Below are 24937 nucleotides of genomic sequence, written 5' to 3' on the forward strand. Positions count from 1 at the left end.
CTGGTCCTGGACTTTTGTTTGCTGGAAGATCTTTAATCACAGTTTCAGCTTCATTACTTGTGATTGGTCTGTTCATATTTTCTATGGTCCATTCTTGGAAGGTTATACCTTCTTAAGGATTTGTCCATTTCTTCCAGGTTGTCCATTTTATTGGCATAGAGTTGCTTTAGTAGTCTCTTAGGATGCTTTGTATTTCTGCGGTGTCTGTTGTAACGTTTCCTTTTTCATTTCTAATTTTATCGATTTGAGTCTTCTCCCTTTTTGTCTTGATGAGTCTGGCTAATGGTTTACCAATTTTGTTTATCTTCTCAAAGTACCAGCTTTTAGTTTTATTGATCTTGCCTATTGTTTTCTTTGTTTCTATTTCATTTATTTCTGCTCTGATCTTTATGATTTCTTTACTTTTGCTAACTTTGGGTTTTGTTTGTTCTTCTTTCTGTAGTTCCTTTAGGTGTAACGTTCAATTATTTATTTTAGATGTTTCTTGTTTCCTGAGGTAGGCTTGTATAGCTATAAACTTCCCTCTTAGAACTGCTTTTGTTGCATCCCATAGGTTTTGGGTTGTCATGTTTCATTGTCATTTGTCTCTAGGTATTTTTTTGATTTCCTCTGATTTCTTCAGTGATCTCTTGGTTATTTAGTAATGCACTGTTCGGCCTCCATGTGTTTGTGTTTTTTATGTTTTTTTCCCCCTGTAATTGATATCTAATCTCATAGCGCTGTGGTCAGAAAAGATGCTTGATACGATTTCAATTTTCTTAAATTTACTGAGGCTTGATTTGTGGCCCAAGATATGATCTATCCTGGAGAGTGTTCCTTGTGCACTTGAGAAGAAAGTGTAATCTGCTGTTTTAGGATAGAATGCCCTATAAATATCAATTAAATCTACCTGGTCTGTTGTGTCATTTAAAGCTTGTGTTTCCTTATTAATTTTCTGTCCACTGGTGTAAGTGAGGTGTTAAAAGTCACCCACTATTACTGTGTTACTGTCGATTTCCTCTTTTATAGCTGTTAGCATTTGCGTTATGTATTGAGGTGCTCCTGTGTTGGGTGCATATATAATTGTTATGTTTTCTTCTTGGATTGATCCCTTGATCATTATGTAGTGTCCTTCCTTGTCTCTTGTAACATTCTTTATTTGGAAGTCTATTTTATCTGATATGAGTATAGCTACTCCAGCTTTCTTTTGATGTCCGTTTGCCTGGAATATCTTTTTCCATCCCCTCACTTTGTCTTTATGTGTCCCTAGGTCTGAAGTGGGCCTCTTGTAGACAGCATATATATGGGTCTTGTTTTTGTATCTATTCAGCGAGCCTGTGTCTTTTGGTTGGAGCAATTAATCCATTCACACTTAAGGTAATTATCGATACGTATGTTCCTATTACCATTTTCTTCATTGTTTTGGGTTTGTTTTTGTAGGTCCGTTTCTTCTCTTGTGTTTCCCACTTAGAGAAGTTCCTTTAGCATTTGTTGTGGAGCTGGTTTGGTGGTGCTGAATTCTTTTAGCTTTTGCTTGTTTGTAAAGCTTCTGATTTCTCCGTCAAGTTTGAATGAAATCTTTGCTGATCTTGGTTGTAGGTTCTTCCCTTTCATCACTTTAAATGTATCCTGCCACTCCCTTCTGGTTTGTAGAGTTTCTGCTGAGAAATCAGGGGGTAACCTTATGGGACTCCTCTTGTATGTTGTCATTTTCCCCTTGTTGCTTTTAATAATTTTTCTTTAATTCTTGTCAGTCTGATTACTGTGTGTCTCAGCATGTTTCTCTTTGGGTTTGTCCTGCCTGGGACTCTGCGCTTCCTGGACTTGGGTGGCTGTTTCCTTTCCCAAGTTAGGGAAGTTTTTGACTATAATCTCTTCAAATCCCTCTCCCTCTCCCTCTCCCCCTCTCCCCCTCTCTCCCTCTTCTCCCTCTCTCCCCTCCTCCTCTGGGACCCCTATAATGCGAATATTGGTACATTTAATATTGTCCTAGAGGTTTCTCACGCGGTCATTTCTTCTCATTCTTTTTTCTCTATTCTGTTCTGCGGCAGTGTTTTCCACCATTCTGTCTTCCAGGTCACTTATCCTTTCTTCTGCCTCAGTTATTCTGCTGTTGATTCCTTCTAGTGTAGTTTTCAGTTATTGTACTGTTCATCTCTGTTTGTTTGTTCTTTAATTCTTCTAGGTCTTTGTTAAACATTTCTTGCATCTTCTTGATCTTTGCCTCCATTCTTTTTCCGAGGTCCTGGATCATCTTCACTATCATTATTCTGAATTCTTTTTCTGAAAGGTTGCCTATCTCCACTTCATTTAGCTGTTTTCTGGGGTTTTGTCTTGTTCCTTCATCTGGTACATAGCCCTCTGCCTTTTCATCTTGTCTGTCTTTCTGTGAATGTGGTTTTTGTTCCACAGGCTGCAGGATTGTAGTTCTTCTTACTTCTGCCGTCTGCCCTCTGGTGGGTGAGGCTATCTAAGAGGCTTTTGCCAGCTTCCTGATGGGAGGGACTGGTGGTGGGTAGAGCTGGGTGTTGCCCTGGTGGGCAGAGCTCAGTAAAACTTTAATACCCCTGTCTGCTGATGGGTGGGGCTGGGTTCCCTCGCTTTTGGTTGATTGGCCTGAGGTGACCCAGCACTGGAGCCTAGGCTCTTCGGTGGGGCTAATGGTGGACTCTGGGAGGGCTCATGCCAAGGAGTACTTCCCAGAACTTCTGCCGCCAGTGTCCTTGTCCCCACAGTGAGCCACAGCCACCCCCCGCCTCTGCAGGAGACCCTCCAACACTAGCAGGTAGGTCTGGTTCAGTCTCCCCCAGGGTCACTGCTCCTTCCCCTGGGTCCCGATGCGCACACTACTTTGTGTGAGCCCTCCACGAGTGGAGTCTCTGTTTCCCCCAGTCCTGTTGAAGTCCTGCAATCAAATTCCGCGAACCTTCGAAGTCTGATTCTCTGAGAAATCCTCCTCCTGGTGCTGGACCCCCAGGTTGGGAAGCCTGATGTGGGGCTCAGAACCTTCACTCCAGTGGGTGGACTTCTGTGGTCTAAGTGTTCTCCAGTTGGTGAGTTGCCCACCCAGCAGTTATGGGATTTCATTTTATCATGATTGCACCCCTCCTACCGTCTCACTGCAGCTTCTCCTTTGTCTTTGGATGTGGGGTATCTTTTTTGGTGAGTTCCAGCGTCTTCCTGTCGATGATTGTTCAGCAGTTAGTTGTGATTCCGGTGCTCTCGTGAGAGTGAGTGCGCGTGCGTCCTTCTACTCTGCCATCTTGAACCAATCTCTGTTAGCATTCTTGTTCTTGATGCATTGAATCCTTGCTCTTTCTTTCAACTGAGATAAACTCTTCTGCTCATTTTGCTCATCTCTCTCTGTCTCTGTTAAATTAGGTGAAACGGTTGCCTCTGGCGGTCTTGAAGAGGTGTCTTTATGTGGGACGCGCCCCTGGTACAGTTTGTGTGTGTCCAGTGGCTTTGGTGGGGGAGCTGAATTTGACTGGAACCTAAGCCATGTACTCTCTCACCGTGTGCTTAGCAGCTGTCAACTTGGTAGGTGGTGGGGCTTGAGACAGAGGAGCTGGAGCTGGAGCCAGGGGTGGGGTGAGGCCTGCGCTGGCTCAGCTCCCACTGAGTGCTCTTTCCCCTCCCAGTATTGGTACCCTCAGTCCCGGAGGGGACCAGTGTGGACCAAGCGGGGCTGGTGTGTGTGTGTGTGGCGGGGGGGCGGGGGAGCGGTTGGCAAGGGCCAGGGCATGGGGTGTGTGGTCTGGCTGCCGTCAGAGATCTGGTCTGCGTCTGATGCGCTGCCTTGTGCAATTGCCAGTAATGGCTGCCCCTTCCCTGCTCAGATGCCACGTAGGGTTCGAGCCACCACAGCAGTTTGTGGCCAGGCTTCTTCCTTGGTCATGGCAGCGCTCACTCCATTGTGGAGCTGCAACACATGCAGATGCTACTGGAGTGTTAGCTTGGTTCAGGCTGGGGTGCACACTGGGTTGGTCACAGGAAACCAGTCAGCCAGCAGTGCAGTTTCAATCTGCCGTCTCTGCCCAGCTTTGGGAGCCAGTAAAAATCCATGCACTCCGTACCAGCAGAGTTCCAGGCTTCCCACAGCCTTCCAGCCAGCCAAGGAGACTCGTCTTCCTGTTGCTGGACCCCAGGGCTGGGCACCCAATAGGTGGCTCCAACTTCCCACTCCCCAGGGAGGGTGTCTGCCCGAGTGAATCTCCCTTTTCCTCTGAGTCCCCTCCCACGGGCACAGGTCACCTGATCACGTCTCTTCCCTTCCCACCTGAAGAGTCATGGGGATCTTTCTTACAGACTTGGGTTGCACAGGAGTCTTTCTGCCAGTCTCCAGCTAGTTTTCAGTGACAGCTGTTCCACATGTAGATGCATTTTTGATGTGTTCATGAGGGGAGCGGAGCTCTGTGTCCTCCTCGTTCAGCATCTTGATTCGAGTCACTAGTATCAGCTTAAAATGTACTGTTCTACCTCTGAGATGTTTTATGTAAGCCCCATGGTAACCACAAAAGACAAAGAAAGAAAGGGGAAACAGAATATACCACCACAGAGAATAACAAATTTACAAAGGTAGGCAGAGGTGGGGGGGGGGGTGCGTGGGGCACCGGGAGAGAAGCAACAGAAATACAAATCAACCAGAAAGCAAATGTTAAGGTGGCAGGAGTTAAGTCCTTACATATCAACAAATACTCTAAATGCAGATGGGCTGAACTCACCAATCAAAAGGCACCGAGTGGCTGGATATATTTTTAAAAAGACTCAACTGTATGCTGCCTACAAGAGTCCACTTGAGCCTTCAGGACGCATGTAGACTCAAAGTGACAGGACAGGAAGACGTATTCTGTGCAAGTGGAAACCAAAAGAAAACAAGGGTATCTATACTCTTATCAGACAAAACACTTACTTTATGACAAAATGGTAACAAGAGTCAAAGAAGGTCATCATTGTAAATGCTGTAAAGAGATCAATCCATCAAGTAGATGTAACAGTCATAAGCATAAAGTATGTACGCACCCAGCATGGGAGGACCTGAATATGTTAGGCAAATACTAACAGAAATGAAGGGAAACCAGACAATAATACAATAATCATAGGAGACCTCAGTACCACACTTTGAACAAAGGATAGATAACCCAGAAAGAAATTCAACAAGGAAATAATGGACTTGAACCAAACATTAAGCCAAATGGACCTAAGAGAAAGATAGATACCTCTAGAATATTCCATCCAACAGCAGCAGGATACGTTCTTATCAATGGCACATGGTACCCTCTCAAGGACATCATGTGACAGGGCATAAAACAAGTCTTAGAAAACCTACGATGACTGAAATCACATGAAGTATGTTTTCTGACCACCATGGTATGAAACTAGAAATCGAAAACATGAGAAAAGCTGAAAAATCTAGAAATATGTAGAAACTAAACAACACACTCCTGAACAAAGATTATCTCAAAGCAAACGAAAATGGAAACAGCATACCCAAACGCACGGGACACCGCCAAAGCAGTTCAGTGAGGGAAGTTTAGTTAAAAATGCATATATTAACATTTTAACATCACAAATAAACAGTACAACTTTATACCTTAAAGAATTAGAAAAAGAAGAATAAGAGCAAAGTTAACATAAGGAAGGAAATAATAAAGATCACAGCCAAGATAAAAGAAATAGAAATGAGTAAAATGATAGAAAAGATCAATAAGAGCTGGTTTTCCAAAAAGATAAAATTGACAAATCCTTAGTGAAACTAAGAAAAAAAGGGAGAAGACTCAAAATCAGAAATGTAAGAGAAGAAATTCAAATGGACACTAAAGAAATACACAGGATCATAAGGGACTACTAAGAACAAGTATACACCAACAAATTGGACAACCTAGAAGAAACCGGTGAGTTCCTAGATTGATTCAACTTCTCAAGACTGAACCAGAAAGAAAAAGTCTGAACAAGCCAATAATGAGTAAGGAGCTTGTATGAGTAATCAGAAATCTCCCAATACAGAAAACACCAGGACCAGATGGTTTCATTGGAGAATTCTACCAAACGTTTAGCGAAGAATTACCACCTACCATTCTCAAACGCTCCTGAAAAACTGAAGAGCAGGGAGCACTTCCAAACACATTCTACGAGGCCCAGCATTGCTCTGATACCATAGCCAGATAAGGACACTTCAAGAAAAGAGAACTCTAGACTAATACTCCTGATGAACACAGATGCAAAATTCCTCAACAAAATATTAGCAAACCAAATTCAAGAACTTATTAAAAGGATTATAAACCATGATCAAGTGAGATTTTTCCCTAGGATACAGGGCTGGTTCAACATACACAAATCAATAAATGTGATAAAACCACATTAACAGAATGAAAGGGAACAGTCACACGATCATCTCAACAGGTGTAGATAGTGCACTTAACAAAATATAGCATCATTTTAGCATCATTTTATAATAGTAAACAGCTTCAGCATATTGGGGGTAGAAGGAAAATACGTCAACCTAATAAAAGCCATATGCAGTAAACCCACAGCTAAAATTATGCTCAATGCATAAAAAAAAATTAAAGCCTTTAAGATCAGTAACAAGACAAGGGTATTCACTCTCACAAATTGTTCAACGCAGTCCTAGCAGTCCTAGCTAGAGGAATCAAGCAAGACCAAGAAAAGCTATCCAAATCTGAAAGAGAGCAGCAAAATTGTCACTGTTTGCAGGTGATATAATCTTATCTATTAAAAACCCCACAGACTCAACTTTAGAAACTACTGATATAATAAATGAACTCAGTAAATTTGCAAGATATAAAAATCAATACATAGAAATAAGCTTCATTTCTATACACTGAGAATGAAACATCAAAAACAATAAAATGCCTAGGAATAAATTTAACCAAGGAAGTGAATGAAAGATGTACAATGAAAATGAAAATTATAACTTTGTGAAAGAAACCGAAGAAGACACGAACAAGTGGAGGGACATCCTGTGTTCATTCATCAGTTGGAAGAGTTCATATCGTTAGAATTTTCACGCTACCCAAAGCCGTCCATTCATTCAATGCAATCTCTATACAAATCTCGATGGCATTTTTCACAGAAAAAGGAAAAGATCCTAAAATTTGTATGAAACCACAAAAGACCCCAAATAGTGAAAGCAGTGATGAGAAAGAAAAACAAAACCAGATGTATCACACTTCCTGATTTCAAAGTATACTAGAAAGCAACAGTAAGTAAAACACTATGGGACTGGCATAAAAAGAGACACACAGACCAGTGGAACACAACAGTGACCTCAGAATTAACCCCCCACATATATGGTCAACTAATATTTGATAAGGGAGCCAAGAATGTCCAATGGGAAAAGGAAAGTCTTTTCAACAAATAGTGTTGAGAAAAGTTAACAAACACATAAGAAAAATGAAATGGGACACCTATCTTACGCCACTCACAAAAATTAACTTGAAGTAGATTGAATACTCAAATATTAAGACCTAAAATCATAAAACACTTAGAAGAAAACATAGGTGGTAAGCTCCTTGACAGCAGTCTTGGATTTGGCGACAAAAGCAAAAATAAACAGGTGAAACTACATTAAACTAAAAAGCTTCTGCACAGCAAAGGAAACCATCAACAAAAAAAGAGGCAACCTACCAAATGGGAGAAGTTATTTGCAAATTATATATTTGATCAGGGGCTAACATCCATAATATGTAAAGAACTCATACAATTCAACAGCAGAAGAACAAACAATACAGTTTAAAGTGGGCAGAGGGAACCCTTGTGCACTGCTGGTGGGAATGTAAATTGGTGCAGCCACTGTAGAAAACACTATGGAGCTTCCTCAAATAACTAAAAACAGAACTACCATACGATCCAGCAATTCAATTCTGGGTATTTATTAAAAGGAAATAAAACATTACCTTGAAAAGACGTACACACCCCCGTGTTTATCGTAGCATTATTTACAATAGCCAACACATGGAATATCCCATTAATGGACAAATGGATAAAGAAAAAGTGGTACAGGTACTCCCTGCTTTCCAAAAGTTTGCATTATACCACTTTGCTTTTACAAAAGACTTACATCAGTACAGTAATGGCTTTTTTCATAAAGGCGAAAATCTTCTTTGGATTTCTTTTGGTTAGTGAAAATGGGTACTAATGTGGGACTTCTGTAAAAGCGGCATAATTTGAACTTCAGAAAAGCGGGGGATGCTCTTCTCTTTATACCATTTTGCTTAGGAAAGTTTTCACAGGAACGCTCTACTTTCGGATAGCAGGGCAAACTGTGTGTGTGCACGAATGTTATTCAGCTATAAAAAAGGAAATCTTGCCATTTGCGACAACACGGATGGACCTTGAGGGCATTACACTAAGTGAAGTAAGTCAGACGTGGAAAGACAACCGTGTGACCTCACTTACATGTGGCATGTAAAACGAACAAACTCATATGTCAAACACACACAGATCTGTGGCTGCCAGAGGTGGGGATCAAGGGATGGGCAAAATGGGTGAGTGGTCAAAAGGTACAAACTTCCAGTTATAAAGTCAGTCAGTCCTAGGGATGTAATACATAGCACGACAATAAATAACACACGTAAAACAAGGTTATGTACTGATCAGTCAATGAAACTATTGTGACCAGAGGCCCCCAATAATCTAAATTATTTCCCCCTGGAGCACTGGTTCAGTATTCACCAGTTCAGTGTCTGTGTTGATGTTACAGAACGTCACTGATGTGAAGAACAAGAATCAACTATAATTTAAATAACTTAAAATCCAGGTGTTCAGTCACATTAGCCACATCTAAAGGGCTTGATGGCCAATGTGGCTGCCACACTGAACAGATTTAGCACATTTCCATCACTGCACGAAGTGGGTATCAAGCAGTGCTGTTGTAGCGCATTACTCCTCTGGGCCTGGCCACAGGCAGCCTCTTCCTAGCGCCCTGGGGGGCTGTTTCTCTCACTGTACACTGTGGACCTTTATATACAAACATCGCCTTCCCTTCTCAGCTGGAAAGTCCTCGTGGTTGGCCTCTCATACAGTGCACGTCTGTGCCTTGCCCAGGGATCTGCAAATAGTAGTTCCACACAGGAGCTCTACAAGTTCCTGACAACCATGAGTCAGAGGAGATCATCTGAGCCATGTCATGGAGAAGGCAGAGTAGGGCCCTCTGAGAATCAGTACCTCCACTGAAGCTACCAACAAGCTGGCAGAATAATGGCAGAACCAACGTCTTTGGAATGCTGGATTCAGATCAGATACTTACAGAAACCAGGGGAAGATGCTGGGAAAACTCGGTGAGTGCAGTACCACTGTTCTGTGCTTGCCTGCCACCCCAGCTCCCAGCTGCCAGCAGAGACCATGCCCCTAGTGTGGGTTGCCGGTTCTGGGCACAAGGGGTGGGGTGGCCATAGGGACCTTGCTCTTCTAAATGCACAAATGTCGTTGTGCATTTGACCTGTCTGGTAGTGACCTGAGGGGCCGGCACAGAGCCTTCCCTTGCTTTGCTCTTTCAGCTCCAGCCACTTCCAGGAGGCACGAATCAAAAGCATTTAAAGACTACCCATGCTATCCACGGGCAGCTGGGGCGAGCAGCAGACGGAACAACAACCTAGACGGGAGGAGGCTACGGAGGAGGGTCCTTGGGGGAACGAGGGCTTCAAAGGCTGCCTAGTGCATTTGCACGCCAAACCCTGACACGAGCTCAGAAGAGAACTGACAACACTGACACTTACACCACTCCTTGGGCTCCAAGGTGAAAGCTGGAGTGGAGTCGCAGGCAGCCTGGCTGAGCACTGAAGGAGCAGCCCAAAACCAACCTGCAAAGTGTGGGAGGAGATCTTTTTGGTGCTGGGTGTTTAAGGAAATCTCGTAACTATATAAATAAATCTTGGTGTGTTACTCCTCTTTTTATTTATATGATTTAAAAGACAAGTGCATAAAACTAATTATAAATCTAATGTTAATGGGGATACAGTATTCTAAGATGTAACTTGTGATGGCAACAATAACAGCATCAAGTGGGAGAGAGGACAGAGCTGTACAGGAGCAGGGTTTTTGCGAAGCTGTTGGAACCAGTATCAATTCAAACTATATTGTTATCAATTCAGGATGTTAATTATAGTCATCAGAATAACCACTAAGAAAAAACTTAAAAACACACAGAAAAGGAAAGAAGGTGGGAATTGAAATGATACATTAGCAAAACCAAATCAAACACAAAAGGAAACAGTTTTGGAAAAAATTGGGGGGAAAAGATGAAACTCGTAGAAAACAAATGGAAATAAGATAGAAATAGGTACTCCCTAATTTAGAAGTTGCTTTATATTTAAGCAGATTAAATTCACCAGAGGTACTGGCAACATGGATTATAAAAGCATAAGCCAATTATATACTATCTACAAGCGACTCATTTTAGAGCCAAAGTCACAAACAGATTGAAAGTACGGAAACATGTTTTCCACGCATTAATAACCAGTAGAAAGCTGGCATGATATGTATATAGCTGATTCACTGTTATACAGCAGAAACTAACAAACACACCATTGTAAAGCAATTATACTCTAATAAAGATGTTTAAAAAACTAATAAAATAAAATGAAAACAAAACAAAAAAAGAAAGCTGGCATGGCTACTAGTATCAGGAAATAGACTCTTAAGTCACAACCTGTTACAGGAGACCAAAAAGGGGCATTATATACTGATAAAGTCAATCCATTAAAAAGACATCGCAATTATAAAGATGCACACACCAAACAGCAGGACCCACCCCCACCCAAATCCAGGAAGCAAAGCTTGACAGAACTGAAGGGAGAAACAGACCTACATTAACAGCTGAAGACCTCAACACCCCAATTTTTAATACTGGGCACACAGAACATCTAGACAGAAGAATAAGGAAACAGAGGACCTGAACCCCACATACCAGCCAGACCTAACAGACACGCACAGAACTCTCCACCCACGACCACAGAGCACACTCCTCTCAGTGCACTGGAACATTCTCCAGGACAGACCACATGTTAGGCCACCAAACAAGTCTCCATAAATTAAGAAAGATTAAAATCTTACGAAATATCTTCTCTAACCAAATGCAATAAAGCTAGAGATCCATAAAGAAGGAAAAGTGAAAGATTCCAAATGTGTGGAAATTAAACAACATAGTCTTAAGACACCCAAATCAAAAATGAAATCACGAGGAAAATTAGAAAACACTTTGAGACAAAGGAAAACAAAAACACAGCATACCAAAATTTAAGGAATGTAGCAAAAACAATGGTCAGACTTGTTGACAAAAATTCAATCAACAATCAAATGAAGAAAGAAAAAAGGGAATTTTATTCAAGCCAAACTGAGGATTCTGAGAACTGTTCCACCTGTTTAGAAATCCAAGGCACAGTCAGACATTTTTGAGATGAAGGATCGTGTATATAACAATGACATACTGGTATTTTATAGAAACGTCACCACAATACATAGTCCAGGTAAGCACGTACAAAGGAGCAGCGTGTCACCGTGACCCCAACAGAGCTGGGAAAGAGTGCTATTCTTTCAAGAAGTTACACTGCTAGCATCAGAAGGAAAGGAACAGTGATCTTTGTGGTTGAGCGGCCGCTCCACCTTTGAGGAGCTCTGGTTAATGTGCAATGCGACACACACTGCACGTTAGGGGGGCATGGAGGAGACCCGGACACACACACAAGAAGAATTTTTACATCTTTCTTGTCCTGCCTTAAAATATAAATTTCATTTCACCACACTTTAGTGCCTACATTAAAAAAGAAAGATTGCAAATGAGTAACCTAACGCTACCCCTTTAGGAACTAAGGAAAGGAAGAGCAAACTCAACTCAATGCCAGTAAACTGAGAAAATAGTCAAGATTAGAAGCACAGATAAAACAGAGCACAGAAAAAGAGATGCAACAAAACCAAACACTGGTGCCTTGAAGGGCTCAACAAAATTGACACACCTCTTTCCAGACTGATTCAGAAAAAAAGAAAAAAACCTCAAATAACTAGTATCAAAAATGAAAGTGGTTGAGGGTCCGCCTGCCGATGCAGGGGACACGGGTTCGTGCCCTGGTCCGGGAGGATCCCGCATGCCGCGGAGCGGCTGGGCCCGTGAGCCATGGCCGCTGAGCCTGCGCGTCTGGAGCCTGTGCTCCGCAACGGGAGAGGCCACAACGGTGAGAGGCCCGCGTACCGCCAAAAAAAAAAAAAAAAAAAAAAAAGTGGGGACATCATCTACCTTACAGAAATAAAAATGCCAACTTATCAAAAGTTCCTAGAAACATAAATTACCAAAACTGTCTCAAGTAATAGAAAATCTGAAGAGATCTGCAACAAGAGACTTCATCAGTAATAGAAAAAACCTCCCCAAAAGAAAAGGATGGCTTTACTGGTGAACTGTACCAAACCCTGAAAGAATTAACACCAATCCTTCTCAAACTCTTCCAGAAAATATCAGAGAAGGGAACACTCCCGAACTCGTTCTATGAACCCAGCATTACCCTGATACCAAAGCCAGACAGAGAGGCCCCATAAGAGAATTATAGACTAATAACCCTTATGGGCACTGATGCAAAGATCCTCAACAAAATACGAGGAAATGGAATCCAACCTCAGAGTAAAAGGATTTCTCACCATGGCCAGGTGGGATTTGTCCCAGCACTGCAAGGGTGATTCAACATCTAGCATCAGGCTTCCCTGGTGGCGCAGTGGTTAAGAAACTGCCTGCCAATGCAGGGGACGCGGGTTCGAGCCCTGGCCTGGAAAGATCCAACATGCCACGGAGCAACTAAGCCCCTGCGCCACAACTACTGAGCCTGCGCTCTAGAGCCCACGAGCCCATGTGCCTAGAGCCCATGCTCCGCAACAAAGAGTAGCCCCTGCTCGCCACAACCAGAGAAAAGCCCACGTGCAGCAACGAAGACCCAACGCGGCCAAAGATTAAATTAAAAAGAAAATCTAGTATCGAATGTTGTAATATACAACTTTAACAAAGGAGAAAAAACACAGGTTCATCTCAACTGATGCAAAAAAAGTATTTGACAAAATTCAACACCATTTCACGATAAAAACACACAGCAAACTAAGACTAGAAGGGAACTTCTTCAGCACGACAAAGGACATTGCTGAAAACCCACAGATGACATCACACTCACTGGTGAAAGGTGAAAACGTTCCCCTGAGATCAGAAACAAGACAAGGATGCCCTCTTTCACCACTGCTATTCAACACTGTACTGGATGTTCTAGCCAGATCAATCAGGCAAGAAAAGAAGAAAAAATATTCAAATTGGAAAAGCAGAAGTAAAACCGTCTCTATCACAGACAACATGATCCTGTATACGAAAAGTCCCAAAGATAACACAAAATAAGTACTAGAGCTAATAAATTAATCCAGCAAAGTTTCAAGAGAAAAGATCACCACACAAAGGCAGCTGTGTTCCTCTACACCAGCAATGACAATCCAAAACGGAAACTGGGAAACTCTGTAAATACATAATATCTACAAATATACAGCAGCATCCAAAAGAATACTAAGAATAAATTTAAACAAGGAAACTGAAAAGTAGAAACATCAAAAACCAGTAAAAATGACAAAACACTGCTGAAAGAAATTAAAGACAAATAAAAGGAAAGACACTGTGTTCATGGACTGGAAGCCTTAATATTGTTAAATAGCAAAACTACCTAAAGCCATCTACAGATTCAGTGCAATCCCTATCAAAATTCCAATGGCCTTTGCTTTTTTGAAAAGCCAGTCCTTAAATTCTTCAATTTCATGATGTTCAAAGAGAATAAGTACAAACCCCACAGCTGTGCTGTCACTTCAATATACAGACAATATTTCAAAGTTCACAAACACCTATCTTAGTGGAAGTTACTGGTCATCAACAGCACTTCAAAAATTCTTGCAAGTTGATGAAATAATTTTTATTTTAGAAAGTGTTTACAGTTTACATCTTTACTCTTTCCCCACGATTTTATTTTGTCGATTGGAAGCTGTGTGTAGGCGTCCCGTCCTAAGGGAACTTGGAATTTTTTTGTTTTTTTTTTCTTTAAATGTTTCAGCCACGCTGCACAGCATGCTGGACGTCTCAGTTCCCTGACCAGGGATCGAACCCAAGCCCCCTGCAGTGGAAGCATGGAGTCTTAACCACTGGACCACTGGGGAAGTCCCCATAAACGTTTCTTATTAATGCCATAATGCATTCAACCTGTATCTATCAGAATAAGTTTGTCAAGCAATACAATGAAATAATTATAAGATGAAGTGTTTGCTTGTGAAACTGCATAAAAGCTATACACTACTTTGGGAAAAAAACTTTTAATGTTCCTTAGTCTTAAGACTTACTATTTCCCAAAATCATACAAGAGTTTCTAACTAGAAATGTTTGAAAAAACAGTAACAAAAAGCTCAAAGCCCACCTGAAATCGGCTCCGGGTGGGGACAGAGGCCCTTCGAGTGCAGAGGAAGCTGCTTCTGTAACTTGGTCTGGCTGCTCTAGAACGCATGTTTTATCTCCAAATAAGGATTCATTTCAAACAGGGATTTCTTTTATTTTCCTAGAACCCGAATGCTTAGTGCTATCCCTACTTTCATACTTGGAATTTCTGAAGCTTTCCTGAGTCTGGGATGCAAAGCTCTTTCATCCACCTTCCCGTTGTGATCAGAGTAGCAAAAGTGAGTGCTGAGACCAAGGTTTTTCCCTCTCCTAAACACTTTCCCTTCTAGAGAACAGTTCTGTCATAAAATGTCAAAACTAGAAGAGAAAAATGTGAAAGGGAAAAACCTACAAAAATATCCTAAAATGTCAAATACAATCATTTCTAAATGTAATAAGCCATAATCATAGCCTGACCTTATTCCTGTGCTGCTAATATGACTCTCACAGAGTCTCCGGGACGAAGTCTTCCGGGTGTGATTTCCATGGTGCCGTGAGGCAGGTCGCAGAACGCTCACGTGCACAATGAACTACCACAGCTCTTGGTCCGCTCACAGCACTCGCGATCTGCTCCGGTCTTGATTCCGTGCTCTGCACGAGTCTGCCCTTCTACATCCATTTTAACCCTAACCTGATCTATGATTATGGCCTAGTCATTCACCCATGCCAGCATTCACTTCTTCATCATGACCTAGATTAAACTCGGGATACAACTCTGGTGCTTCGGGACGATGAGCCCACTGATTGCCTGCATCAAAGTTTAGGACACTTTCTCCACACGCATGCCCCTTCTCTGCTGACTCCCCAGGACCTCACATCCAGGGCTCCCACCCTTCCCAAGTTCTGCCAAGGATGTTGGGGTCTGTTGCCTGGTCAATCAAGCACTTCACCTGGGCCTCTTCTGAAAGTCCACTGCCTGGCTCCTGGGCACGGATGTTGTGATCTCTGCTTCCTTGCGCTACAGCGATGTAATGCTCAAAGGCAGGCACCTTCTCATGGCCCAGAAGTAACTCATCACTGGAAAAAAGATTAAACAAACATGAAGACACAAACCACACACGATTTTTCCTGTCCAAACCAGACATTCCCTCTCACCACGCAGAATATTTTGTTGCTCATAACCTTAAAGCCAAGAGATTCGATCTGCAGGAAACCAGAACATGATGGATGCTGGGAACGCCTGTCTTCACGTGTCTGTGTGGACTCACTTTTACTTCGCTTGGGTTAGTACCCAGAATGGAACGCAGGGTCCTATGGTACCCCACGTTTAACTCTTTGAGGAACTGCCACACCTCCCCACAGTGGCTGCAGCATTTTACCTTCCCAGCAGAAACACCGAGGGCTTCGACTTCTCCAGCCCTCAGAACAACTCGCTATGTTCCATTTTTTGATTCCAACAGTTCTAGTGGGTGTGAAGTGGAGTCCCACTGCATTTATCTGATGACTAATGATGGTCAGCATCTTGCCATGTGCTTGTTGGCCATCTGTGTGTCTTCTTTAGAGCAACGTCCGTTCAGGTACTATGGTCATTTTTTAATTGGGTGGTCTTTTTATTATTCAGCGGTAAGGGTTTTTTATGTATTCTGTACACAAGTCCCTTAGCAGCTGTATGACTTTCAAATGTTTTCTCCCATTCTGTGGGCTGTATTTTTACTTTCCTGATGGTAAGCACTAAAGTTTTCAATTTTGATTAATTTATCTGTTTTTTCCTTTTCTTGTTTGTGCTTTTCCTGTTATACTTAAGAGTGCCAAATTGTCACTGCCAAATCCCAGGTCCTAAAGATTTACCCGTGTTTCTTCCTAAGTATTTTACAGTTTTAGCTCTTACAGTTAGCTCTTTGATCCACTTTGAATTAACTTTGTATGTGGTGGGAGGTGGAGGTTCCACCTTCATTCCTTTGCCATTTGTTGGAAAGACCACCGAATGGTCTCGGCACCTTTGTCGAAAAACAACTGACCACAGACAGCCTTTTATTGTTAATTAAATGGGAAAGTCCAACTCTTTTTCCTTCTTGTGAATCATTTCTACAAATTCCTGTTTGTTTTAGACCTCAACCAGAAAAATGTGAAAGCTGTGTTAAAGGTAACCCGATTTGCACACTTGTTAATGAGCCGCCACCGTGCTCTCCGCACCTCGGGGCTATGCCGCCAGGGTCCCATTTGTCCTGAAAAAGGACAAGAGTAAGTTTAAAACCTAAACCTCCTCGGGCAGGTAAAGATATTCATGCAACAGTCTAGGAATGCGGTGCAGGGACCCCAGGCAGACTGGGAAGGGCTCCAGAGTTAGGACCTTGCAGGGCGGTGGAGAGGCCGCCCTCCTCAGGCCGTGGCCCTCCATCTGTCAGTGCCGACACCACAGGCCGAGGATAAACATATGGTGTTCATTGGTTCTTCCGGAAACGCCAGTGTGTTGGTGTGTGTTTGTTTCTTCCACAAATAACGTCTTACCAGGTAATAACTGCTGGATTGGCACCTGCTAACTTTCTCTTAGCATGATGTATCTTCTGCCGGGGATACCAGTTTTTTTCAGTTACATTTATTTCTTGAATCCATGATCCTCCTTTTCTTAGCATTTTCTGTTCAAAATTCTAAAGGAAAGGAACATGATTTTTTTTTCTCTGCTTAACAGTATACATGATCACATTCACACAGATTCAACAAGTAACGATCTTAAAATAAACAGAATCTCTGACTGGGGAGGGCGCCGCAGCTTTTTACGCACTCTCACGGCAGCACAGATAACAGTGACCACGACCGTGAGGGTCTTACCCTTAGGCTTAAAGGATCCCTCCCTGTGGAGGCTGCCATTGCTGTGCTCCCTTTTGGGGGGCAGTATCGTGAAGAACCCTTGAGATTTAAGAAAGCACGATCTGTCTTTATGATCAAGGAGGACTGTGTGTGGAACAGATTTTAAACTAAAACTTGTCTCAGAAAAACCAAACCCACCATCACCAAAGGGTTAAAAATACTCTCAAGTCAGTTTCCTCCAAACAAAAGGAACGTCTCATCTGCTTTTCAAGCCAAGCCAATGATCCCAAGTGTTCATTCTGAGAAAGTGCTGTACAAAATAGTAAGTATTTTAGTAATCAACACAACGCGACACATTCCCACCAGGTAACAGGAGATGTGGGTCAATCACAGGCACGCTGTAACAAAGGCACAAAGTGCGAAGAGACCACCGCACCTTCCAGTCAAAGGACGGCTCCTTCACAAACACGTCCATGGCGGTGGTGAGCAGGTCTGGGCGCGAGCGGAAAGCCCTCAGCGCACACACCATGGTGCTGCCCACGAGCCCCGTTTCTTTCAGTGGTAGCATCAGGGTGATAAACTGGCGAGTCAGACGGAAAGGCATCAGCTCAGGGACCGGCAGAAACTACAGAGAAAAGGACGTGTGAGAAGCAGTGGATGCGAGGGAGGGCCCTTCCACGGCTGTCGCTCACGCGTGGGGAGCACACCAGCTCCTGCCACACGGATGTGAAGTCACTGTGCCCACGAGCAATGACACGGCCATGGAGACGGAGACTCGGAGCTTGATGTCAGGGAGGGTGTGCTTCACATCCACGCAGGATGTTTCCATGACGGGGCTTCATAGAACCTCCTACCTTTTTACAGGATCACGTTTCTCTTAGCTCCGATTATCTAATCTATCAGCACACCTTCCACAACCTGTCTGCACAAGGCTGAAACACAGCTGAGATTTTCCCTTTCCACAAGAATGACAACGTCAACGACCATGCAAACCGACTGTATGCAGAGCGGTCGCGGTCGCAAAGCCCCAGGGCAACTCCAGCCCAGAGCGGAGAAGGGCACACTCACCTGGGTGGCTGATCCGAAAGCATGTCCGAAGTCGATCCCGATCACGCCGCCCGTCTCCAAGCTCACCATGAAGTTGTTCAGGTGCCTGTCTCCGATGCCCAAGATCCAGTGGCTGACGCACAGGAGAGCGTGGGAGCTGGCAAAGTGGTTGCGGAGAGCCAGGAAGGCCTCGGGGCCGGTGCTCATTTTCAGGAAGGCCCGCCTGCAGGGGGACAGCCGTGTGGCCTCTGCCCTCTGCCCTCTGCCCCCAGCCCCCGTGAGCAAAGTCGGGAATACTCTTACTTTAAGAGATCGGCCGGCACTTTACTTTCTCTTTTTCTAAAAGATGTGACTGTTTCAGTGCGACTAGCTCCCCTATGATTTAATAATAGGAAATGTCCGATTAGAACGTCTCATGACTGGAAATTTAAACCTCTTTGTTATATTGAAGCTCGAATATCAGATAACAGCTAGATTTTGATGATCTGAGGCAACACTTGCTATGAAACAAAAGTGAATACGCAACTTTGAGAAGAGTGAACTGGTCGGTGCAACACATACTTGAACATGAGCGCGTAGGCCCCAGGGTCACACCTTCCCGACATCCTCCTCAGCCAGTCTCTATACTCAGACGCTGGTGCCCGGGCGTCACTAACAAGTAGGGAAAGAGAAATCAGCATTAGGAAGATGTCCAGGGTTGCTGATTTCAGAGGCAAACATCACCAGGAATTCACTGAAACGTAGTGAAGAGTCAAGGAAAATAGACGTGACTTTAATCATATTTAATATTAGCACTGAACTCCGGCTACTCTGGGTCTAGGATTTCCACACACCATTATCCATTCTTAATCACTCCTCAAGAGCCATGGCTATCTCCTGTTCAAAAGTTCAGGCGCAGAACCACCAGATACAGTAAACGTCCCACTTCACACACAGGAACAAGATGAGCTGACGACGCAGGCATAGGGTCCCACACGCCTGACCCTGGGCGGGACCCCTCGCAGCAGGACAGCACCACATGCAACTTGTTTAAAGCACGTAAATCACTAAAGAAGCAAAATGACCACAAGCTACTTGTTGAAGACAGCCTGTCTGCTTCTGTCATTAAACACTGCCACGCTTGTTTTTTCTTTTAAACCATTTCCAGTATGCAGACACAGACAAAATCCACAGTGAGTGCCAAAAAGTATCTTCTTAAATGACGATGGGTTTGAATTGAATTTGAAAAGCTTGTTTGCAATAATGTTTCACAGGCAAAAGGCAGTGTGGGGACAGGTGGAAACACTGTGTTACTTGTATGTTTAGCCACTTTTGCGTTTGCATCAAAAGTTTTAAGTTTTCCTTAAAAAAAATAAATAATAATAATAATCACTAAAGACAGAACAACTTCACAATATGTTACTTAGTAGTTAAATCCCTTAAGGTGAATCTTTTCTGAGTTGCTACTACGTTAATTTCACAAAGAGACCACTCCATTTCCATCTAAATTCTCTCCTAGTTTCAACCGGATAAAAGTCTTTAGGTTGGAAAACTGCAACATGTAAATTAAGAAAAAAACAGCAATGATCTTAGGAATGGGGGCTTGAAGTGCCTTGTTTTAAAAAGGTAGTGGGAAGTAATGTATACAATTCCATATGTGAAAAGCACTTTATACTCCTTGGACACCTGTGTTTACCGGATGCCAGCCTCCCATCTTACAAGTGGGAGGCGGGGGGCGGGGGCCGTGGGAACCGGGAAGGTCACTTGTGCGAGTGGCTCGGGCCCCCTGGGCGTCAGCACAAGCACAAGTGAGAGGGGGGACTCCTGGCCCCGGAGTGCCGGTGCTGCAGGGGCAGCAGGAACAACTTTAGGCAAAAGACTCAAGTGAATGGAAGTAACGGTAAACACTGCCCCACGTAGCAACTACTGTCCAGGAACGAGAGCGTGACCGATGAGAACACCGGCCCCGCGCAGGCGCTCTCAGGAAGGGGCAGGAGTCCAGTAAGGAGAATCTCCTCCCCCGCCAGCCTAACGCTGGTCCCCCAAACGTGCCAACCCTTGCTTCAAAACGGCTGTAAGCCATGCTGTCCTTAGTTTTCTTTACAGAACAAGGAACAAATTTTTTAAAAAACTTCCTGATTGAAAAATAACATGCTCATCGTAGGAAACCTGGAAAATAAAAAAGGATAAAGGAAAACAGAAAAAGCACCTGATTCATGACCTGGACCTACTCGCCCACCTGCGCCCCCCACAGGCCGGGGCAGCCTCACCTCTCCAGCCTCAGCTGCCTCGTCTGTACAAAGGTGACAACGATACTCACCTTCTTGCTTTTTGTAAGAAATAAATGACTTCATACACATTAAGAACTGAGACTAGTGCCACAGAAAATGTATAATTAAATGTTAGCTGCTAACCTTACTGTTTTATTTTCCTCAAAGAGTCTTCTTCCCCAAAGTTAATCCTTTTTTAAAAATTGTGATAAAATATATGCAACTACTGTTTAGAACCCCGGACTCCATTTCCTTTGTTCACCCATGGAGAGGCAGATTAAAGTACAGGCCAGGTGGCGGCCAAGGGCGCCAATGAAAGGGCCTGAAAATTCAGGTCCCTGGAGGCGGGGTGGAGGTGACCTGTGGGCTGGGGCGGCCGGGCAGGGCCGGGGCAGGGCCCTGGGACTCCAGGTCACCTGGTGTAGGCCGCCTTCTCCTCCCGTGACATGCTGCTCAGAAGGAGTTCCTTCAAGGTGCAGGTGCTTTCGATCCATTCAATTAGCCCCAACCTGAAAGGAGAGAACAGTCATGAACACCCCTGCCCTCGCTTCTCTAGAACACAGTTCTTCCCTTTCTCCACGAGGATGAACATCACGGGCTGAGCAGCGTCTGTGCTGTTGGCCTATGTCCCGTGACACCTAGAACCCGAACCGTCACGGGACCCCCTCCTCCCCTTCCCGACAAAACCCCTTCCAGTCCTGTGCCCCCTGCGCCCCCATCGCCCGCAGGGGGCTCTGCGCACCTGGAGGTCATGGGCACCACGCGGTAGGTGGTCACCTGCAGGCCCCTCTGGCCACAGGCGGCGTCGCGGGCGAGCACCCCGTTCATGACCTGCAGCAGCTGGCAGACGCGCTGGTCCTGCCGCAGGTCCTCCCCGCCCTTCACCAGGAAGGCGTACTCGCGCTCGTCGTGCCCGCGGACCACGATGCGCGTTGGTCTCCTGAGCGAGGCCATCACTTTCACCTTTAAAGGTCAAACGAAACAGCGTTTTCAGATGGGCCCGGGTCTCATCACCAGAGGGGAGACGAGGCCTGGGGCACGCCCTCCAGGGACACAGGAGGGCAACAGAGCAAAGGACAAGCGAGGGCACTGAGTCTCCTGGTCCCTGTTCCTGCCCGGCTGCAGTGCCAAGAGGTGCCAGGTTCCCGGTGACAAGTGAAGAGCTTATAGACACGCGTTCTCGGGGACAAGCCACACACGACATGTCCACTCGCTACAGGCACTTAAGACTCATACGTTTGTCACACACACACACACACACACAGAGAGTTTATTCTTCGAGTTCACTAGGTCCTTCAACATGACTGATGTTGAAAGACTGGACACATTAAGGTCAGTGAATTCCCATCAGAAAACTTGTAACACAACCCTCAGAGAACCCCGTGCGCTTGAGACCGACATGGGGAGTGAGCTGCCTCTCCTGGAACCTGAGGAGCTGACGCCCAGCACCTACCCGCTCGTCGAAGCCGGCGATGCGGGCGTGGTACTCGGGCATCGGCTTCCCTCTGCCGTCGTACTGACCTGGGACAAACCACAGAAGCCTGACTCAGAGGCTGCACCCTGCATTTAAAACACACCCACTGGTCTAACAGGAGGGGAGTTTTAACTCCAAGTTTTCACTGGACGTATTTTTTTAAATGCTGCCATTTCTCAGTTTGACAGGCTAGTGGACGCTGCTTCCCGTTCGGGTGGAGCAGACAAAGGCAAACAGGGACAGCAGCGCCCCAGGCGAACACCCGTGCTGTTTCCAGCGGAGTCAAGCTGCATGTCAGGAGGCTCTGTTTTCGGTGGTTTTTTTGAAACTCATGGTATGTGATGCGCAGCTGTTAATAACAACAAAGGAAACTGTTTCTCCAAATCCCTTTCTCCCCACTGGAATAAGGACCTAAGTGACCACAGTGAAACACTCGGTCTGGCAAATTCCACGGTGAAGACAGGGCAGGTCCTCAGTGCCACTCTAGCGTCCCTCCTGCCGGCACGTCATGTACCATCATCTTGCTGCTTTAGGTGGGACCAGCACACACCCCACAAAGCCGTGTGCAGGCACACCGCGTTTTACTGCACTTCTCAGATGCTGCAGTTCCTACCATGCGCGGGTAGGTTCGGAGGACATTACCAGCTACCGTTATTAGTAGGTGGACGTCTGAGCACTTGTCTTAACCAGGAATATGACTAGACGTTTAATAAGCGTACTACTCACAGTAATTATAGATTTTCCTAATGATGAAAAATATGTGGAATTTAAAATTCTTTTTAAAGAAAGAAAACTGTCAAGATCCCGATTTCACCATCTCAGAATCAAAAGTGCCGGCTGCAGCACGACTCTCCTCCAAGCACCCTCCTGCCCACCCCCGCCGCGCGGTGAACTCACCAGGAACCTCTAGCTCGGCCCTCAGGAACTCCGCCCTGAAGCTGCTCATCCAGGGCGAGCACTCCTTCAGGTTCCCTGGCGCCTTCGAGGCCCTGCTCATCCTCCCAAGCAGCGAGCTGGTGATGCTGCGGAAGTCCTGGAGCCTCATGCCAGGGAGCTTAGAGCCTCCTCTGCCGAAGTGTTCATCAAATTCTTTCCCAAAAGCCTGAAATTAATGATAATTTACCTGAAATATTAATGTTTAGCTGAACTTCTGAAAAAGTTCCAGGCTCACGAATCTTCATAATAAACAGGGGCTCAAGTTGTATTGGGTTTTTTTCTGCACTTTTAACTGACAGTTTCACTCTCCTTGAATGTTTCAACACTCTTAAAGCACAGTAGGCTGCCTTTGTTTTTGTCTTTGTGCGCCTTTGAGAAGATGGAAAGGATGACAGTCAGCGGTGACTTCTGAGCATAAATTCTTAATAAGGGCTTTAAATACATGGGGAAATCCTTTAACCTGTGTCCGTTGTACAGCTGCTGATCTGCACCATCATGACAATGGGAGTAAGTAGGAACAAAGTACAAAATAAAGGACATAATTCAATGGAAATGAACAGCCCAGGGACTGCCCTGCTGGCGCGGTGGTTAAGAATCCGCCTGCCGATGCAGGGGACACGGGTTCGAGCCCTGGTCCGGGAAGATTCCACATGCCGCGGAGCAACTTAGCCCGTGCACCACCACTATTGAGCCTGCACTCTAGGGCCCGTGCTCCACAACAAGAGAAGCCACCACAATGAGAAGCCCGCGCACCGCAACAAAGAGCAGCGCCCGCTCACGACAACTTGAGAAAGCCCGCACGCAACAACAAAGACCCAAACACAGCCAAAACCAAATAAACAAATTTTTAAAAAATGAACAGCCCAAAGTTCTTCCTCGCAGCAAAGAGAAAAACATAAGAAAAAAACACTTTCCCTTAGTGAGGGTCTTTCAAGCCATTATTTTGGATCAAGAACCAGTATAAATAGCATTTGGGTAAGTTGTATTTCTAGAAGCGATTATTATTAGAAGTTCCCTATCCTGGAATATATCAAATCATTCTTTGTATTAGTTTCTACTCAAATATTTATTTAAATTATAACCCTGATATCAAAATTTAAAAAACAAGGGCTTCCCTGGTGGCGCAGTGGTTGAGAGTCCGCCTGCCGATGCAGGGGACACGGGTTCGTGCCGCGGTCCGGGAAGATCCCACATGCCGCGGAGCGGCCGGAGCCTGTGCTCCGCAACGGGAGAGGCCACAATGGTGAGAGGCCTGCGTACCGCAAAAAAAAAAAAAAAAAAAAAATTTTAAAAGAACAAGAAACAAAACTCAAGAGTATTACTAACAGTGACCTAAGGTGTCAAGATTCACCTGATCATCTTTAATTAGAAATGTTTTCCCAAATGTAGAACTAACCCCACATCATGAGCCTGGTATAAATGAAATATAAGCTCTGTTTTAGACAATCCACTACAGGAAAATTAACATATATAAAACACAGTTCTTCCTCGGTCTATAAATGGACTGAAAGTATAGAAACAGTCTGCAATCCTTAGAATGAAGGGAAAGATCAATCCGCATTTCCCAGCATAACCAGCACCAGCACTGATCCAGACGGCACAACGCCCCTAAGGGCCCCCTAGACTGAAACCTGAGGCAGTTCTGCTTTAGCGGATTAATATTTGAATTAACCGACGCAAATTGTGTGCTGATTTGGTGCGAAGCAGAAAGTTCCAGATGGACTGTCCCGGGTACTAGGAAGCAAGCTCTGGACAAACCGCGGCTGCAGCTGTAGGGAGGCTTCTGCCGGGCTCGGCCCTGCTGGGCACGCGGAGGGCTGAGCTTGGCCGGGACAAAGCCCGCCAGGCTGCGGTTTCCAGGGTGGGGCCAACAGGCAGGCCCCCACCCCCCCCCACAGGAAGCTCACGGCGACCCCTCTGCCGCCCTCTCGGTTGGCCCTGGGCCGGCCACGTGCTTAGCACAAGCGGCGTGGCTCAGAACAAGGCCTGGCGAGCCCCAGACCCTGGCCGATTTCACACGTCAAGCCTGTTGAGGCCGCCATCCCTGCTGCC

At 44.9% G+C, this 24937-nt stretch overlaps 1 protein-coding gene and 1 long non-coding RNA gene across 8 annotated transcripts in view; one reads left to right on the top strand and one right to left on the bottom strand.

Annotated features, from left to right (window-relative positions):
* The first annotated feature begins 290 nt into the window (after nt 1-290).
* On the top strand, nt 291-23054 carry LOC117203340 (uncharacterized). 4 transcript variants are annotated; one of them, XR_007472566.1, is made up of 3 exons: nt 291-3032; nt 3361-3519; nt 8991-10790. It is a non-coding gene; the product is annotated as an uncharacterized LOC117203340 (long non-coding RNA). The 4 variants fall into 4 exon arrangements; XR_007472565.1 differs by lacking the exon at nt 3361-3519 and having other exon boundaries at nt 291-2764; nt 2872-3032; XR_007472567.1 differs by lacking the exons at nt 3361-3519; nt 8991-10790 and adding an exon at nt 22130-23054.
* The window catches only part of PRKDC (protein kinase, DNA-activated, catalytic subunit), a 150603-nt gene continuing 139560 nt past the window's right edge, over nt 13895-24937 (bottom strand). For all 4 annotated transcript variants that reach the window (XM_033437691.2, XM_033437690.2, XM_004275029.4 and 1 more), the window contains 10 exons: nt 22847-23051; nt 21929-21996; nt 21218-21438; nt 20892-20984; nt 18788-18877; nt 18530-18601; nt 18248-18449; nt 17616-17804; nt 16880-17019; nt 13895-15448 (listed from right to left, as the gene is read on the bottom strand). In XM_033437691.2, the coding sequence (XP_033293582.1) occupies nt 15244-15448; nt 16880-17019; nt 17616-17804; nt 18248-18449; nt 18530-18601; nt 18788-18877; nt 20892-20984; nt 21218-21438; nt 21929-21996; nt 22847-23051 (1485 nt within the window). In that variant the 3' untranslated portion in view covers nt 13895-15243. The remainder of the gene's footprint in view (nt 15449-16879; nt 17020-17615; nt 17805-18247; nt 18450-18529; nt 18602-18787; nt 18878-20891; nt 20985-21217; nt 21439-21928; nt 21997-22846; nt 23052-24937) is intronic.

Source organism: Orcinus orca, chromosome 17 (assembly GCF_937001465.1).
Source record: "Orcinus orca chromosome 17, mOrcOrc1.1, whole genome shotgun sequence".
NCBI classification, from domain to species: domain Eukaryota; kingdom Metazoa; phylum Chordata; class Mammalia; order Artiodactyla; family Delphinidae; genus Orcinus; species Orcinus orca.